This window comes from Saimiri boliviensis, chromosome 8 (genome assembly GCF_048565385.1).
Source record: "Saimiri boliviensis isolate mSaiBol1 chromosome 8, mSaiBol1.pri, whole genome shotgun sequence".
Taxonomy (NCBI): domain Eukaryota; kingdom Metazoa; phylum Chordata; class Mammalia; order Primates; family Cebidae; genus Saimiri; species Saimiri boliviensis.
Window position 1 is genome coordinate 23,635,323 of NC_133456.1, and position 19,777 is coordinate 23,655,099.

At 48.7% G+C, this 19,777-nt stretch overlaps 1 protein-coding gene across 2 annotated transcripts in view; it reads right to left on the reverse strand.

The window, feature by feature from the left end:
* The window catches only part of EEFSEC (eukaryotic elongation factor, selenocysteine-tRNA specific), a 268,729-nt gene that overhangs the window by 128,384 nt on the left and 120,568 nt on the right, over positions 1-19,777 (reverse strand). For both annotated transcript variants that reach the window (XM_003926404.4, XM_074404165.1), the window contains exon 4: positions 19,128-19,292. In XM_003926404.4, coding sequence (XP_003926453.3) covers positions 19,128-19,292 — 165 coding nt within the window. The remainder of the gene's footprint in view (positions 1-19,127; positions 19,293-19,777) is intronic.

Below are 19,777 nucleotides of genomic sequence, written 5' to 3' on the forward strand. Positions count from 1 at the left end.
CTGTCACCACCTGCAGAGACCTGTTTGCCTAGGCTGAAGCAGAGTGGGTAATGAAAGAGTCAGAAAGGGTGGCTGCTGTGAAAGGGACAAAAGGTATTTGTATATGATAATGTGCAGGCGGTCTGAGACAGCAGGGAGGGTCACCAAACAACACAGCCTCAGCTGCAGCTTGCCTCTCACAGGAGGGGAGTGTGGAGGGAAGAAAACAGTGAGTAGGAGAAAAAGGGCTGAAAGCTTCAGAGAAATGAGCAGAAACAGCTGGGAGGGTAATCAGGCAGGGCAGCTAGTGAAGGAGAAGGGGGTGAGGGTCAGTGCCCATAGCTTCCCTAACAGAGTAGAGGCTGCCGCTTTTTGCACGAGCCCTTGCATGGGGCTTGAGAGAGGCAAGGAGGGCACTGCCACATGGAAGGCAAAAGCCAACTGGTGCCAGGGAGCTGCTGGAGGGCTCAGGGAGGCCAGGGAAGCCTGGCGGTGGCACATACGCACAGGAGCCTGGAGTGGGGCCCATTCCAGCTTTCTGAAAAGGAGGTGGCCTTCAGCAGAACACCACCAGGCCAGACCCCTGGACTCCATACACAGAGGCCTCCCCAGCAGAGAATGACTTTCCAGGCCAAAGCCGAGTGAGGGCACAAGGGAGGTAAGAGAGAACAGGGAAGGACAGAACAAAAGTTGCTCTTTTCCCAGTTCTTTATATTTTTCTTTCATAAAAGCCACACAAGGAACAGATGAATACCAGCCTGTTGTAAAAGATTTAAACACCAATTACATAGACTGAAACATGAAAGCTCTCTTTCAGCCCTCTAAATTCCACTTTCCCTCACTCCTCCAAGATGCAGCCACTGTTCTCAGTTTGTTGTCTTCCAGATTTTTTGATGCATTTTATACAAACATATGCAGACAGTTTTCTTACATAATGGGACCAAATCATACATATTGTTTTGAGATTTGCTTTTGCACTTAGCATTATATTTATTCGTAAAACATTTATTAAGGGCCTAGAAACATGACTGACAAAAGTCACTGTCCTCAGGAATCTGATGATTCTAGTGGTGATCTTTCCACATAGATCTGTGCCATTGCATTCAGTGAGCATGCGGTATTGTAGTTTAGAGAACCAGACCCACTGCTGGACGCTGAGTTCATGTGCACTGACTCGTGGTATAAGAACACTATGGCAGACACCCATGAACGTTCCCTTGGGCAACTGTGCATCAAATAGGCAGAGAAGGTTGGCATAGGAATTAGTCCCCCAAGGAAGCCAGTCAGGGGCAGGCTGCACACCTCCCACTTACAACCACAGAAACTGATGAGGGCCATGCTGTGGAGAAGGGGGACAGGGAGGGTGTGGAGTGACACCAATCCTGGATCCTAGCTCCTACTGGCATGCAACCCGGGGTACGTCTCGTCTCCCCTCCCACTCTATGGCTGGCTGCTTCATAGGAAAACGACCCCCACACGCTCAGCCCAGGGCAGCAGTCCAACATGGATGTGGTGTATCCAGGGCAGGGCCCTGAAGGGTGCAGGCCTGTTAGAGTCCAGGAGGCCCAGCAGCTGAGGGGGCCGTCTGCTCTAGGCCACTGGTTCTCTGCCAGGGATAATTTCCTTCTAGGAGGCATTTAGAATGTCTGGAGACATTTGTGGTCATCACAGCTGGGAGAGGGTGCTATTGGCATTTAGTGGGTGGAGGCCAGGGATGCCGCTAGACATCTGTAGTGCCCAGGACAGAGGATTATTGGCTGAAACATCAACATGCGGAGGTGAAGGAGCCCTGCTTATAGCTCAGCACTGGAAGGGTTAAGTGGCTGCACAGCCCGCGCTGCCTTCCTGCCTGCCTGCACCCCTGCCCGCAGTAAGGGCTGTACTAAGCTGGGCGGGAGATGGCCGCCACTGCCCAACGCCTGGCCTGCCTGGCCTGCCGTATGGTTCGCATTAGCTGCGCTCTGCTTGGCAGCGTTCCCTCTGGCGGCCGGCCTTCCCTCCCTGTCCCACCATTCTCCGCCCCAACTCTAAAGAAAATACCAGGATCCACACAGAAAACCAGCTCACTCCCCTCCTGTCTTTTACCCTAGTCTTGAATCAAACAAGCTCTTAAACTCCTGACCTTCCGCCCAGTCACCCTGGTTTGTTTTGCAGCAGCAGCCGCTGCAGCAGAGCACTGGAGGCTGCAGGGGGGTGCACAGGGGCCTGCCCTCTCTGTTACCTGGAGATTTTGCAGACTGGCACTAGCACCATGCAGGCTGAGCAGCTTGTCCCAGAGTGTCCCTAGAAATACCCTTCCCTGAACCCTAATATGCAAAAACTAGAGCCACTCAGACCCTTACCTTTCACAATTAGGAAGGCTCCCCCACCATGAACAAGACGGTTGGGAGTCTTTAAAGATCAGAATTCTAACTTTAGATGAAACAGCTGAGGCTTGCTTTTTAACTTTTCTTTTCTAGCCAGAGGCCCCAACTACCAAAGTTGGATCCATCAATAGCTCACAAATTTATGTCCTACCCCCTCTCTGAGCTTCAGACCCTTATGTCAGCTTGCTTCCTAGACCTTTCCAAGTGGGTTCCCCAAGCACCCCCAACTTAGTGAAGCCCAAGCCATGCTCCTGGCTCTGCATCCACTCTCCCCTCCAGATCATTCCAGGTTCTCTCTCACCAAGGGCTCTTCCACCTGGCGTGTCACTGAAGCCAGAGATCTGGGGTCTATCAGTAACATGCCTCTCCCCTTCACTGTCTCTATATCTAGTCCATCACAAAGCCTTGTTAATTCCATCTCCTAAATTCCCTTAATGCCCATTAGATTGCTGCTGGCTTGATCCAAGCCACCTCAATCTGCCTGGACTATGGCAACAGCCTTCTCACTAGTCCCCAGAAAGGTTCTGGGTCCCCTAAAATCTGCTCTCCATACCATCTGTCTCTCCTTCAAACACACAAATAAATATATACAACTACCCGCCCACCCACTCTGCAAAACTCACTGCATCATGACAATAGAGAGAACTTCAACTGGCCTTGCATGGTCTGGTCCCACCTACCTCTGACAGCACCTCTCACCCCACCTCTGTCTCTGGGCTCCAGTCCAAATGCCTTCCTTTCAGGTTTTCAGACACAGTAGGCCATCTCCCACCATGGGGCCTTTGTGTTTGCCCATAATGCTCTCTACCCACACCTTGCTCATCTTCTCCTAGTAAATCTTCCTCTTCCTTTGGAACTGAGAAGCCTCCCCTGACTTCAGCCTAGGTTGGTTCCCTTGCTATCTGCCCTCAGAGAACTCTCCCCTTTCCTGGGAAGGCCCCACCTCAGGCCATGTGCGCACATGTACTCATGTGCAGGGCTGTCTATCAGGCAGTGAGTCCAGCAGGCAGGCAAATGCAAGCACACAGGTCGGGATTCACCCTAATCTACACATCCACAATTGATGTCTTCACAAACACCGCAGCCAACAGCAAGCTAAGGTGGCTGTGCTGCCCGAGGAGGGGAAGGGAGCCACAGCTGTCACTCACAGACAGCTCTGGCTGGCTCACTCTGCAAATCACCCTCGTCCAGAATCATTTTATTTAAATACTTTTGAAAAGACCAAAAAAAAAAGCAAACTTTGAAACACTGGAATTTATTTATAAACAAGCAGGCAAGTGCCCTTTTTTTTGAAAGAAAGAAAAAGAGAAAGAGAAAGGGGGAGAGAGAACAGAAGTCTTGCTCTATTGCCCAGGCTGGAATGCAATCTAAAAATAGGTATTAAAAACCTCCTTTATGCCGATAATTGTGCTTAACAGCGGAGACAGGAAGGAATAAGGGAAGAAAATAACAAACAGCCAACCAATATTTCATTTAAGTCTGTGAAATGCTATGCAAATGCTAAAGAATGATGTACTTCCAATTATGAGGTCACTTTCAAAATAGGTGTAATATGATACTGAGAAAAATGTATGTTCTGTGGACCTGGGGTGAAGAATTCTATAAATATTTACTGAGTTTACTTGTTCCAGTCTGAGTTCAAATCATAGATGTCCCTGTTAATTTTCTATCTCGTTGACCCATTGAATATTAACAATGTAGTGTCAACATCTCCCGCTGTTATTGTGCAGGAGTCCAAGTCTCTTTATAAGTCATCAAGAACTTGTCTTAGGTAACTGGATGTTCCTATATTAGGTGCATATATATTTATGATCATTGACTCCTGTTGTTGCTCTCCATTTGATTGGTAAGTCTTCTACCAACACTTTGTTTTAAATCTTTGTGTGTCCTTGCTTATGAGATGGATCTGGATAGAGCGAACCGATGGGTTTTGACTTTTTATTCGATTTGCCTGTCTGTGTCTTTGATTGGGGCATTTAATCTATTTAAATTTAGGATTAATATTGATATTTGCGAGTTTAATATTGTTTAATGCTAGCTGGCTATTTTGCCCATTAGTTGATATAGATTCTTCATTATGGTGATACTCTTACCTTTTGGTAAGTTTTTGGGATGACTGATACTGGTTGTTCCTTTCTGTGTACAGTGCTTCTTTCAGAAGCTCTTGTAAAGCAGGCCTCGTGGTGATGTAATCTCTGAGTGCTTGCTTGTTCGCAAAAAATTTTATTTTTCCTTCATTTATGAAGCTTAATTTGGCTGGATATGAAATTCTGGGTTGAAAATTCTTTTCTTTGAGGATATTGATTATTGACCCCCACTCTCCTAGTTTGTAGGGTTTCAGCTGAGAGATCTGCTGTGAGTCTGATAGGCTTCCCTTTATGGGTAACCTGACCTTTCTCTCTAGCTACCCTTAGAATTTTCTCCTTTATTTCAACTGAGGTGAATCTAACGATTATGTGTCTTGGGGTTGCTCTACTTGAGGAATATCTTTGTGGTGTTCTCTGTATTACCTGAAGTTGAGTATTTTCCTGCCTTACTAGGTTAGGAAAGTTTTCCTGAAAAATATCCTGAAGAATATTTTCCAGTTTGGATTCATTCTCTTCATGACGTTCAGGTACACCTATCAAACGTAAATTAGGTCTTTTCACATAGTCCCATATTTCTTGGAGACTTTGCTCATTCCTTTTTACTCCTTCTTCTCTAATCTTGTCTTCTTGTTTCATTAAGTTGGTCTTCGACCTTTCTTCTGCATGATCAATTCGACTGTTAAAACCTGTGCATACTTCGCGGAGTTCTCGTATTGTATTCTTTAGTTCCATTAATTCACTTATATTCCTCAATAGATTGTCTATTCTTGCTAGGATTTCGTCAAACCTTTTTTCAAGGTTCTTAGTTTCTTTACATAGGGCTAGAACATATTCTTTTAACTCACAGAAGTTTCTTATTATCCACCTTCTGAAGCCTAAATCTGTTAATGGAATGCACTCGTTCTCCATCAGGCCTTGTTCCCTTGTTGATAAGGAACTGTGATCCCCTGCAGAGGGAGAGGCATTCTGATTCTGGGTATTCTCAGCCTTTTTGCGCTGGTTTCTTCCCATCATTGTAAATGTATCCACTTGTCGTCTTTGTAATTACCGACTTTCAAATTAGGTCTCTGAGTGGACGTCCAACTTGTTGATTTCCTGCGCCAGAATCTGAGCAACCCACTGCGCCAAAACAGTGGCGTTAAGATTCTTGGTGATTTTCTGCCAGGGAATTTCCATTCTGGCTTCCTTCTTGAGTCCCTTTTTCAATCAGCTGAATAGGCGACTCTGCCTTCCCGGAGCTCCAAACGTCCAAAAGGGGACCCAGTCTCGTTTACTCTGTGTCAAGAACCGCTGCACTGGGGCACCAGCAAAACCACCACGCTGGCCACAGGAGTCGTGCTGGCCACCCATGGGGCTCCTCTGCTGGGAATCTCCTGGTCCGTCAGCAACAAAAATTTGTCTGAAAGTGTGGCATCCTCTCGTTCTCTGCGCTTTCACTGGGAGCTACAATCCTGAGCTGCTAGTAATCAGCCATCTTGGATCTCTCTAAGTGCCTTTTTTTAACAAGGCATCTCACTTGCCCTTTCTCCATGATGATTACAAGTTGACACCTGTGAATACTTAAAGCAAAGTTTATGGTATATTTATTGTTTTATTTCTTCAAAAAAATATAAATATTCAGTTTAAGTAGTACATTGGCTTTAAGCAGACTTAGGAAACATTTAACTTTCCTTTAAAAACAAACAAAAAAGTCCCAGCAGAGCCCAAGAGTGATGCCAGGGCAGTGAGGGGCCCGGCACAGACTGCAGGTGTGGCCTGCCCTCCCTGAGGTGCCAGGTCAGGGGGTGAGAGGGAGTAGGTAGAGCCGCTCTGGCCAGAAGGGTCTGCTTCATCAAGAAGGGGTTGAGAGGCCAGCCTCCCAAGCACTTGCTGTGCTCAGTTGGCCCGGACATGTGCCCTGGCCTCCAGCCCTGCTGACCTCCAGTCTGTCCCACATCATCTCCCCGTTCCTCCTGGTGGCAGAATGTGCCCAGCATCCCTATACTCTTCTCCCAGGCCTCTGAATGGCTATACCCCTTTGTTACTCAAGATTTTCACATCTTCACCTCCAATAGAGCTCTCCTGACCTATAGAACCCCTCCCATTCTCAATTGCCTCACTGTAAGGTAAATATGGTGACTCATCGACTCATACCCTTACTGGTAGAAGGTGGACAGAAATGGGACCTGCTTTACTCACCCTCTACCCCTATGACCTGGCCTAACATCTGGCTCATAGTAGGTGCTCAAGAATACGTGCTGAATGAATATGGTGGACACCGATAAATAAATCATTATGTCCTTTTCCTTCCCACAATAACTCTGCAAACCAGCTTCTGTTATTAACATTTCCTTGTTTTGAGGATGAGGAGGCAGAGGCTTAGGGAGGTTAAGCCACCCAGGCTGCATAGTACATGACAAATCAGGGGCAGGACGTGAGCTACGTTTGTTTAACTCCAGAGTCCAACCTCTGGCCCATAGTTTCCTCAAATTGCTGATAAAGGGAATCCCCTTGGATGATCTGATTGTCACAAATGTTAATTCCTCAGTTCCTGCTGACTGGAATTCAGGGACCTGGGGTGGACCAAGAATGTTCAACAAGAATCCCACGCAGCCCGTCCTAACCCACAACTGAGTGTAAGAAACAATGAATTAGACCCTGCTAGATAGCCCTGACTTCCACTGTCAAGGGCAGAGGCTGCCTACAGGATTTATTCCCATCCTGTGAAAGGGGCAGGAAGCTGATCCTAGGACTGAGCCCAGGAGGGCGTGGAGGGCCAAGAAGCGGGCTGCGGAAAAGCTGAAGCAAAAGCACAGGGCCCTGGGACTTACAGGCTGGAAGGGCATGAGGGTGTGGAGGAGGGAGCAACAGTGCCCAGGAGCCTTGAGAACCTGTGGGTCCCTGGAGGGGCTTGCTTGCCTGATTCCAGGGTGCTTCACCAACACGTGGCATGGCCTACAGGACCTGATTCCAGCTGGAACTTCCTCTTCTAGACTCAGCCTTCCAAATACCCTCCCTACTGCCCTTTCAGAGATGACCGCAACCACCTGTCAACCACCCCACTTCTCAGAACTCTCTGCAAGGAGCTCCATGTTTACCTCAGTCATGCCAGGCACTCTCCCACCTCTGGACTTTAGGACATACTGCTTCTTCTGGTCAGAATGCCTGGGCAAAGTCCTCTGCTCTCTCTGAGACTCAGTTTCAGTCGCCTCACCTGGGAAGCAGGGTTGGAGGCCCTCCCAGTGCTCCCATTGCACTCTGGAAGCCATGTTCACCTTTGTATGGGGAAGTCACATGTTCACCTTTGTATGGGACTCCAGTCCCCAACATGACATGCATCAACAAAGTCTGGAATGGTTGTGGACAGGGCTGGCTTCATGGGTGTGCAAGCTGAGGTCACACAGCCCCTGGCCACACTTTCATTTGAACCAAAGCTTGCTTCTAACCTAGAAAGGCAGTGGTCTTCAGACAGTCAAAGACCAGATACTCCTTTGTGGACCGGGCAGCACCCATGCTTGCACTGGGCACAGCCTAGCACTGTCAATTGCCACTTACCCAGCATTTTTTGAGTAAAGGCCACTCCCAGCTGGGACTGTCACCCTGGCTGGGCACCCACTTCCTAGTAGGGGAAACTGCTTTGGGCCCCAGTGTCTAAGTCCTACCAATCCTCAGGTCACTGCTAGACCCCTCGTGTCCTATTCCAAAGGGACGGCAGCCCACAGCTAAAGGGAGGAAATGACTACACCCCCAGAGGCCTACAGGCATACGAGTTTCGGTAAGCCCAGCAAGCCCGCATTCATCTCACCCACTGCTTCTGCATCTGACAATTCCACCAGCCTGAGTCACAGTTTCCCCTTGAAGCTTAACTGACTACAGAAGGTAAACAAGATTGTGAAAGCAAACGGCCCTCAGGAAGGACCATTCCCACCTGAAGGTTGTTCTCACTTATTTAAGAAGGTGGCCTGGACATACAGAGGGCTGTGACTTGCCACAGTCACAACACAGCCGGCCGTTTATACCTGAGACCCGAGACCCTGCGTTACTGCACGGCACAGTGGATGGGAACCAGCACTGGCATTCCATAAATGTTGTTTCTAATCAAGTCCCTATCTTGTCCTAGAAACAATAAAACTCATTTAATATCACCTAAAAGCATGTATAAGTTAGAGTGGTTTTCATACAACAACTTGCAGGGTGCTATGGCTGCCCTGGGCCACCCTAGGCAAGGGCCCACACCGACCTGGGCTCCCTCAACATGCACTTTCTATGGGGGATGTCCAGAGGCTGGCCACACTCCCCACCTGCCGCAAATTTGCCACCTCCACATCTGCTCCCCCAGCAACCACTGGGTGCTGCCTGACGGCCAGGGCTCTATCTAAGGGTGCAGGAGGGACGCAGGGGCTGAGGCTTCCTGTGGTGATGGCGCCTATATGTGTGTGTGCTCTAGAACAGCTTGTTCCTTTCCTCTTCCTCCTCCCTGCAACTCAGAGGAAGTCAGTGTGGTCATCCCCACTGACAGACAAGGATGCTAAAGCCCAGCGCACTCAGAGAACTCATTTGAGCACAGGGCCAGTAAGTGGCTACAAACCCAAGCCCAGTGGCTCTCAAACCCCTGCTGTCACTTCTCTGTAACACTGCCACTCAGCTGGAAAGGGCAGGGTATGCTTGAGTGGTGGCTGCACTCAGGCTTTCGGGTGAGCAGGGGAGAGGTGGGATCCTAAGACATCCACTTGTCCTAAGAGCAGGAATCTGCAGTAGGAAAGCCTGGTTGAGCTGGAGCAGGGCTTGATATGAGGTCTTGAGCACTAGAGCCCCATCAAAGGATTGGGAGGCTGCAGGTCAACCCGGGCCCAAGTGGGACTCTAGATGCATTGGGCACCAGGTTCGAAACGCACGAAGAACAACCAGACTGAGCTGGCATCTCTATAAAGGGGCCCTACCTCAGCAGTGGGACAGCACTGCTCCTGTCTGTCTCCTTCCTTATGAAGACACCACTTGGGTTACAGCTGCCATTTCTCCCCTGCTCCAACGCTGCCTGGGCCACCCAGTGCCATCCTTGCGGTAGACTGGATGAAATGCTTAGGACTATCAGGGGCACAGACAGACCCACTGTCACAGGCCCAGGCCCCTCTCAGCACAAGAAGCTGGCTGTGCCCTCTGCCTGGACAGCAGCCTGCAGGGCAGGACTCCAGCCAGCCTCTTAATGAGGCCTCCTGGAAGCCATGAAGAAGGATAAGGCAGCACAAAGCAACACCTCTAAAAGCAGCCCCGGCAACCTCGAGTTGGAGGTGCCCTGGAGTTGCTTCACTTCATGTGACAGGGGCAGGTCCTGAGGGCTCTGCAGTCACCTCACACCCACCCAGAAGGCTCAGGCAGGGTGAGGAGCACGTGCCTTGGACTCTGGCTGCCAGAGCTTGAATCTGGGGTCCTTCACTGATTAGCTTGAGGAAAACTTTTAACATCTTTGTGTTTCTGTGTCATCCCCTATAAAATGGGATAATCACACCTTCCTCAGAATGTCTCTGAAAGCCCAGAATGAATATATGTAAGGGTCTCAGAGCAGAACCGGTACACATAAGAAAATGGCTAATAGACGCTCCCTCAGCTGTTGTCCACTCTGGGGCTCACTTCCTATGCCATGCAATCCCTGGCTTCACTTCATTCACTGCTCCTGCAATATCTGGCTCCACTTCTGAATTCGCCATCAAATGCCAAACTAGAGAATACTTGACCCCAAATAAGCCAGATGTGGCAGCCTTCTTTATCCACCAGCATCTGAGCAATCAGACCCCTTGGGCCCAGTGTGTGCAGTGGGTATCAGCACCATCTCTGCAGATAGGCTCAGCATAAACAACCATTATTGGAAATAAAGGGAGACCCACACATGAAAGCACTAAAGGGAAACAGGTCTTCTGAAAGCACATGCTGGTAGCAGTTTGTCTAGCTGCAGCAGATTCTCAGGGGCCTGATGGGAAAGGGCATGCCATTCATTTGGGGTTTGGGGGTTAAGAACAAGTTTGAGGCTTCTATAGGAAAAAGGCCTGCAGAGGCAGCATCCTCCAACCTGCCAGAGCTTTAGGACACCTGGCATTGTTCTGACAACAGCACCTACAGAGAGAAGCCTTCCCGAGTTCCCTGCCTCCTGTGAGGTCAACCTTCATCCTCGCCTGTTGACTGGCCTTCCTCAGCCGTGCCTCCTTTGGGAGACAACAGGATTTTACAACTTGGCTGCAGGTGTGATTCAAATCCTCAAGCCAGGAGAAAGGTAAGACCTCACAGATGCTCAGTGATCCTGGGGGCGGGCAGGACATGCAGAGCTCAAACCACCCCACCCTGAGTCTCTGCACTCCATGGGCCAAGTAAAAAGCACCATTAAATAAAGAAAAGACAAGATGCAGAGTTGTATGGGATGGTGATAAAGACAGTGAGGCCTATGTGAAGTCCTGCTGCAAGCACACTATGTAGGTCTTGTCAAATCCTCACGACAACTCCCGGAGGAAGCCAGGTGAAGTAACTGCCCTCATGAGTGATAGGCAGGACTCAAACACAGTCCATCTGTATCCAGCACCTGAGCTGTGATGGTGGGGACACCTGGGAGTCCCAAGTCACTAGGTACCTCTTATTTTTGCCTGCCCAACAGCTATTCTGCATTTTTGAGGAGTACCCCAACTTTCTTAGTGAACCATCCCTCCCACCTTGTCCCTTCTAGCTTCAAGGGTGGACATGTAACCCAGCCGGCCCAATTAGAGCACCTTACTCGTCCTAGACACAGGGATGAGCTCCCGTCCAACCAGACCAGGTGCAGCATGCATCTTGGATTTGAAGGAGAATATGGGAAGCCAGAGCTGTGGGGATAAGAAGTGAAATGGAGATGCCATTTCACTTCTCTTATAAAAGATACTTTGGCCCCAAGGCAACAGATAACCCAGACTGGAACCGTGTGGAGATAGAGCCCTCACAAAACATGAAGTTCTGAGGCGGGGCAGATACACAGCAGCCCTCAGGTGCAGGCTGTGCTTCTGGGCAGCTCTCCTGTCTCCCAGCTTCTATGCACCTCCAGGTTGGGAGTAAGGTGGCCATTCAGCCTGAGTCTAGGCGTCACATCTTTCCTCCCTTCAATGTCCAGTGAAGGAGAAAAGCTGTCTTTTTCCTGTTGAGTTCCAAAAAGCAGAAAAGCCTTTCCCCATACCCCTAGGAGATGTCCCTTCACATATCATTGGCCAGAGTCAGGTAGCAAGCCGCTCCCAGGGGAGGGGTGTTCCACTGCCAGGACGGATACTGGGATAGTGTGATGTTCAGAAGTCAACCACAAGGAGTATTGCATCTTGGATCTGAAGGAGAATATGGGAAGCCAGAGCTGTGGGGATTATGCCAGGGAAGATGCCACCTAAGTGTGGCCCACATACAAGGCAGAGCCAGATCTGGAGCCAGCCAGCACTCCTGATGACATCCAGAGATCTCTGGCCCTGAGCCTATTTGTTTCCTATCCTGCTTAAGGCAAGTGAAGTTGGGTTTCTGTCCTTTGAAACCAGAATACTGCCTGATCCATAGAGAGCAGTGGGAGATCTTATGAGGCTCTAAGACAAGAAACTGAGGCCGGAGAGGTGATAATGAAGAGCTATGCTCGGCCTTTTGTGCCATGCACTTAGATTTCATCCTGGAGACAATGAGGACCCACAGACAGATGAGCAGGACAGCAACATGGCCTTTCTGTCAGCAGGGCTGGGCTGGACTCAAGAGGAAGATCCAGGAGGCAGGGGAAGGAACAGCATGCCACAGCAGCGGCCCTGCAAGCCCCGGGGAGATTGTACCTGAGCAGTGGCCATGGAACTGCAGAGGAAGGGTCTGATCTGAGGTCCCTCCTGAGGCTGACGATAAAGAGTAGGCTGATCTGTTCAAAGAGCCTAGCACGGCTCCCTCTGGCTTTTCCAAAACCTTCCTGGTTTCCTTCTCTGCCTTCTTTCCTTCCCAGGGAGCTCCAACCCTGTGCATCTGGTGCACAGGCACACTTGGGCATACAAAGCAGGATCCATAAGCTTCTATTGGCAAAAGCCAGACAACCATGAAACATCTAATGCACAGAAACTGCCTTTCTTTATGTATCTTCTGGAACAGAAAATAGTTCAGGATGAAAGTCACTCAACATTCTCTAGATAAAAACACATGGCAGCAGAGGGAGCTCAGCCTTGAGAGCTGATGTCCACAGGTATTGGAAAGCCATCTCTGCAGCGCTGGGCACCTGATTCACAGTCTCTGCTCCCAGAATGAGGTAGCACAGGGACACAGGGAGCATCTCCACGGCTGCTTACCGATAGAGCATCAGGACACAGCCTTGAAGACAGGAGCACAGTCCCAGCAGGGAGTGGCAGGCTGCCCAGTTCTGGGTTTCTACAACTGGGCCCAGGGTGGCAGTGACGCCAAACACAGCCCTCTCAAGTCACTCATTACCTATTTCCAATCAAAATCCTACTGAAAAACGACTTGTTTTATTGGCTTTTTCCTACTATTCTTTTCACCAAATATTTTTTGGGGCCTACCTGGGCCAAGCCCAGGATGGATTCCAAGAGTACAAAGATGGAGGAGACTCAAGCTCTGCCCCCAGGGAGACCGGGGTCCACAGCAGATGCAGGCACAAAGACAAATGCAGCATCAGGCAGCACACAGGATGGGGCACACCTGTACCCAAAGGATATGAGCCCTGAGCTGTGCTGGAAAGTGAGCACACTGCAGGTAGGGGGACAGCTCCAAAGGGCTCCAAGGAGGGAAGCAATGCAGCATTCCTCTGGGAAGGGAGCACGCAGCAGTATTGCTAGAGGTGGGGGAAGGGCAGATCTGGAAGATTCAAAGCTGCAGGCTTGTTTGGGCAAGAAAATGGATTCTTTCCAGATGTCATAATCTTATCTTACCCTTGTGATTAGCTTCAAAGAGCAGAGGCAAAGGTAAAAGTAAAAACACCTAGCAGTATTTTAAGGTTTTCTTTTCCCTTTCTGGGGGTTTTCAATAAAGAAGAAAATAAATCTGAATATAGACTTGATTTGGGAGGAACATGCTATCAAATTCTGAACTCTTCTCTAAAAGCTTTATCCACTAAATAGGTATCCAAATACAGCTAATAATGTTTGTCATCATTATCAGAACACTGATTGGATTCACAGTGAACCATAGTGGGGTCTGCAAAGCATATTTGCATTTCAATAAATCACTTAGTAGCCCTGCACAGGACCTTACAACCAGGAAGGTGCCCTGCCACTTACTACTTCTGGAACCCACAACGAAAATTCCACATGAGAATAATGTCAAATGGCAACAATAAACATGACAAGAGTACCAGCTAAAGCTTGTGTGTCTCCTAGATGGCAGGAACCTTGCATACATTATCCCTAGTCCACACCACACCACCACCCTGCCCCATCTTCCAGAGGTCCTGGACAGAGCCAAGCACACAGGGGTCATCCCAAGTTTGAGCTGAACCAGTGAAACGCTAAGAGGTTGAGTGACTTGCCTGTGGCCACAGAGCTAGTACATGCCTGCCTTGAGTCCCTCTGCACTCCCACCCCTGCTCTCTCTTTCTCCATGGTCTGTGGCTTCAACAGTTTCTGATACTGCAACCCTGACAGTCAATCACCACCAGACACATCACTAGCCTGAACCCCCAAGATCAAATCTTATCAAAGAGATTTCTCAGGCTGAAGATCAAGAGAGTCAAAACACCTGAGCAGAAAGCTGGTGACTCTCAGGCCTTTAAACTGTTCTAGGGGCTAAAAGGATTTTTTTTTCTCCTTCACTCCCTGTTCCCCAACATTTTCTTGCTCAGCTAATTGGCCCCAGCTGGGAACAGACCTGGGCAACAGAAACGGGGGCCAGGGTATGGCAGGCTCCGCAGGCCAGCCCAGGCCGGGAGGGGAATGTGACTGTTTATTTGGAATGGCTGTGTCCCGCCTCCAAGGGAGTTCAAGCGGTCAGATGTGTCCAAATCTATTAGTGAAATCTGACAGGGATGTCACTGTGTTTGGAAAAAGGGCTATGGCCTGCTATATCCCCATGCCCAATAGGCACTGACCACCAATCATGGCTGGCAGAGGGCAGGGGTGAGAGGAGGTCAGGAGTTCTGGACCTCAGGCTCTGCTGAAATGGGCTCTCATACATGCCACAGCCCAGGCAAGGCCTCAGCAGAGCACAGCAGCATGGTCACAGAGCTACCATGGGGACTGCAGGCCCTGCCCTGAAGCAGAGGTACCACTACCAGCCCAGGCGTCTCCTCTGGGACTCCTGTGGCAGCAGGGCACAAGGCCAGGGCTGGGTCTTTGGAGCTGGATGAATGACTTCAGGTCCCAGCTCTGCTGTCCAGTTGCTTAAGGTCCCTGGGTCTAGGTTCTTTCACTTGTGAGATGGGCATGCTAGGAAAGAAAGGAATGGGCAGTGCTGGCCATCAGCATGCAACAGTTCTGCCATGTCACCCCCAGCAGCCCAAGATGGTGAGCAGGGGTATCAATTCCCTGCAAGGAAGCCAAAGCTCAGAGTTAAGGGACCGGCCAGGATCAGAAAGGACTTAAGGCTTTTTCTGATTTCTGTCCTTCCCATGCAAAATTTGTACGTTTCCTAGGGCTGCCATAACAAATTACCACAAATTTGATATCTTAAAACAACAAAATATTTCTTCTCTCACAGTTCTGGAGGCCAGAAGTCCAACTCAACATGTCAGCAGGCTGGTTCCCATGGAGGCACCGAGGCAGACTCATCTCCATGCTTCTCTCCTGGCTTCTGGGGGCTGCTGGCAACCATGGGCACTCCTTGGCTTAGAACAACACAGCTCTAATCTCTGCCTTGGTCTTTACATAGATTTCTCTCTATGACTCTCCATGTCTTCTCCTTGTCTGTCTTTTATAAGGACACTGGTCATTGGACTTACAGCACACCCTATTCCAGGATGATCTCTTCTTAAGAGCCTAACATTGATTACATCTGCAAGACCCTTCTCCCAAAAAGGTTATATTCTGAAGTTCTGGGTAGACATATTTTTGGGGACTACAATGTAACCCACTGTAGTCTACCCTCTGGTACCCAAAATTTACATCCATCCCACATGCAAAATACATTCACCTCTTCCAACATCCCCCAGACTCTCAGCCCATTAAATCATTAAGTCCAAAATCTCATCTAAATTATCATCAGCTCAAAAGTTCCTGATCTCATCATGTAAGTCACCTAATCAGGTAGGAGTGAGACTCTAGATATGGTTTATCCTGGGGTAAAATGCTTCTCCATCTGTCAATCTAGAAAACAAGTTACCTACTTCCAATATTCCAAAAGGGAGATGGTGGAAAAATTACAAGGGTCATTGATCCCAAGCAAGTTTAAAACACAGCAGGACAAATTCCATGAGGTTTCAGTATCTGAGACTGGCCTTCTGTGTCCACTCCATTAGCCTCTGCTTCTGTGTACAGCCCTGCCCTCAGAGTCATTCTTTCTTTTTTAGTTTTTGAAGGATAATATGTGTTTGTAGCTGAGTTGTTCTATCAGTGTGTTTCTTGCTTGCAGAATCCCAGAAGTCTGACAGCTTTTTATTCATTTGTCAAGTCCCTGTCTCTTTCAGTCCAGTGTTCTTGCTGGTATAAGATTCTCAAAATCCTTGAAGTTCTCTTACATACATCAAGGGTCCATGCCATTAGCCAAGAGGGCTCTCCGCATATCCTTTCTATAGAGGTCTGTCTCTATTCCTGGCTGCCACTAAGTTGCTTGATTGGATCTGTGTGTCACACACCTCCTCTCTTCAGCAGAAGGTTGTCCAGGCTCACCTTCGGCCTTCTCTCCAAGACATGCTTTCTCAGCAGTGAATTTCCTAACCTGAACATCCTTTGCAATCCAGATGGACCAAGAATCTCCCAAATCATCAAGTGCTTGTTCCTGTATGCTAACAGTTTCTTCCTCAATTCATTCATTTCTCCTCATGTTTTACTATAAGCATCAATGGAGAAACAAGGTAGCATCTTCCATACTTTGCTTAGAAATCTCCTTAATCAAATATCTGAGTACATTGCTTACAAGTTCTGCTTTTCCTGACTAGTAAATTAAATCATCAGGCAGTAGACACCAAAAGTATTAAAAAGTAGGTGGGGAAAAACAGGTGCACAAAAGCAAAAGGAGAATTAAAGTTATATCTGCCAAGTACCTGCCATTTGCCCAAGTACTGAAGATGAGTAACTGGCATCTTGATAGGCAAGTTCTACCTTTATAAGGACAAAGAGGGTGGCCAAATAGCTCAGAACAGGACCCCACTTGAACATCCTGCCTCCTTACCACTGCTGACTAGCTCTGCCTCAGCCCTTCTCCATGCTCTTGGCCGTAACATTGCAGCCACTGACTCTTATCAAAACCCTTTTTCTCCCTCTAGAACCTCAGGTACCTCCAATTCAAAGTCTACCCCACTTTCCAGGAGCCCTCTTCTGACACCTCTTTCATACTCCCAGCTCCTATCGCAAGGTGCAAGCATGTCTTCTCCCAGAGTAGAAGGGATACCAGGTCAGGGTAGCCCCCAGAGGTCTGACTTAGAGGGCACTGAGACTGGAAAGAAATTTAGTATTGATTCATTTTCTGTTCTAGCGAAGAATCTGCAAACAGTCATAAAAGTAATCTTCATTTTGGTAAATATAAACTAAGTCTACTTTTATAATTTTTTGCTTTATTTTTTAAGATTTGCATTTTCAGTCCCTGGCTTAAACTAGATTTTATTCAAGTGGTCTTTTTCTGGGACCAATGGTCTTCAGAGGAGGCTATGACAGCAGGTAGAGGAGGGAACTGTGACTCACAGTGTCCAACTCTGGCTAGGTTCCAGGGCTCCTTAGATATGGTGTGGCCCTCCCTTCTGACTCCCCCCACTTGATCCAAGGAGCCCTGGAACCTGGCCAGAGTTGAGTCCTATCTTTTGGTTGGTCCTTTCTGGTCAGGAGACTCTTCCCTAATACCCCTGGCCCCCTACAGGAGGAAGTAACAGCCACGCTGCTGTAAAGTGAGCTGGGGGTTGAAACCTGAAGTTGCCTTCACCTTGGGGAACGCTGTTCATGCCTGCCCTCCATGAAATGCTCCCTATACCCAACCATGCTGCTCTAGACCAGGGAGGGCATACACAAGGCATGAGTGCCAGCAGGGCCCCTCTCTACTTCCCTTACTCAGGCTAGGTGCTGCTATCATGGTCCTCTCACCCAGCGAGCGACATGGTTCCTTGTGTCAATTTAGCTGGGCCACAATGTTCCAATTTTATTCTTGGTGTTTCTATGAAGGTGTTTTTAGATGAAATTAACAGTTAAATTGGTGGGTGTTGAGTAAAGCAGATGACCCCCATAATGTAGGTGGGCTTGATCCAGTTGGTTGAAGGCCTTAAGAGCAAAAGGATTAACCTTCCCAGAGAAGAGAAGATTCTGCCAGCAAATGGCCTTCAAGCTGTAATTCTTCCCTAGGTCTCAATTCTGCCAGCCTACCCTGTAGATTTTGGACTTGCCAGGTTTTATAATAGTATAAGTCAATTCCTTAAAATACATATCTATTTATCTATCTGCATCAAATATTGGGTGCATTAGTTGGTGTACTCCAGCAAAACAAAAGCAATAGGAGATACAGATATCTAAATATTTACATCTATGTATCTTTACCTGTGTATCTACAGATACCTAGATATCAGTATCTCCCATTGGCTTTGTTTCTCTGGAGCATCCTAACCAATATACCTAGTGAGCCAGATAACCTTAAAATGTCTCAACACAGCCTCCAGGTAGCCATTCCCAATTAGCATGCAAATTGAAATCATGTACATTCAAGCCTCTCTAGCAGCTAGCTGAGTCCACAGGGCTGAGCCCCTCCACTTCCCTGCACTGCAGGCTCTTTAAGGATTAGAGAACTGCCCTGGATAACAGCATTCCTGGCAAGGTCTCACAGGAGTTGTAACTAGCCTGTGTTCCCCACCTTTATTCTTGTTGAAGAGGAGGGCAGTCAAAGAGGCTATAAGTTACTCTTGTCCCATAAAGTAAAACTATTAAAAATGCCTTCTGAATAAGGGGAATATCAAAGCACTAGACACATTTTAAATCAGAGCCAAGCCATTGTAGTAGAAGGAAGGGTGATGGGGAGGCATCTGCCACTCATCCTCCTCACAGGTCTTCAGAAGGATAGCGCAGCATTTGCCGATGGCCATCAGGAGTGTGAAACCAACCTGGATTTCTTTCAGATTCTATGAGCACCGCAAGATTCACATCATGCTTAATTTGAAATTATTGTGGTTAAGAAAAAGGTACCCAGAAATAACTCCACACATACTTGCCACTCTGACATACAGCTTTAGTGCAGAAAGGGAAGTTTGCCCTCCAGCAGCCGCACTTGTTGACCATGTGATCTCAAGCCCACCTCACCTTCTGGAGCCTCAGTTTCTTTATCTACACAGACCACCTACTTGGGAACACTTTCTTGTGGCACATCATAGGCCTTCAATAAACAGGTGCTATGAGAATTAGGGAGAGCAGCAGTCCTAGAATCAGAGGTGAGAGACTTGGAGCCAGGTGGGACCAGGCAGCCAGAGGGTGGGAGCACAGGAGGGGAGGTGGGGTGGAGCAGGCAGTGGGAGTAACAGGGCAGGCACAGTAGGCTCAGCAGCTGAACAGGCAAAGGGATGGCCCCCCTCCGTTGCTGCCAGGGAGGAGGCCAGAAGGGAGGACAAGGTAAGACTGACCTTGAGGGCAGGAATCTCCACACTATCACCGAGGCTGATGGAGCCTGAGAGGATGGTCCCTGTCATCACAGTGCCTTGGCCTTTGATGGAGAAACAGTGGTCCACAGACATGAGGAACGGTCCCGAGGGGTCTCTCGTCGGGATGGAAATCTGGGACGTCAGGAGCTAGAAAAGAGAAACTGGTGCCACAGTCTGTGGGGTGAAGAACCAGATGGGGCAGGGCAGAGGAAGGCAGAGGGTGTGGCTGACCAGCAGTTCATCAAGGCTGCCAAGGTGGAGTCAGCTCAGAGGCCCATGCTCTGATAAGGTGGCCTGGTGATCAAAACCACCAACTCCCTGGCTGCATTCCAAGCTTCTGACATGCTCTCAGCAATTTCCGCTCAGTCTGAAAAAAAGGCACCTGGAGAAGCCTCTTCTGTCCTCTCCTGTGGGACAACTACAGTGATCTGTCCTGCCAGGCCCTCCAGGCTGCAGCAGAGTAGCCACTAAAGGACACCCTGTCCTATTGCTCCCTGGCCTCATACATTTCCCCAGCCTCCTGATGCCTTCAGGATTTAAGACTCTTCATCATCTAGTCCCTAGGTAACTTTAAGGCCTCATCTTCCACCACTCCCCGACTTATGTCAAAAGCCAGCCGCTGGCAGGCCTAA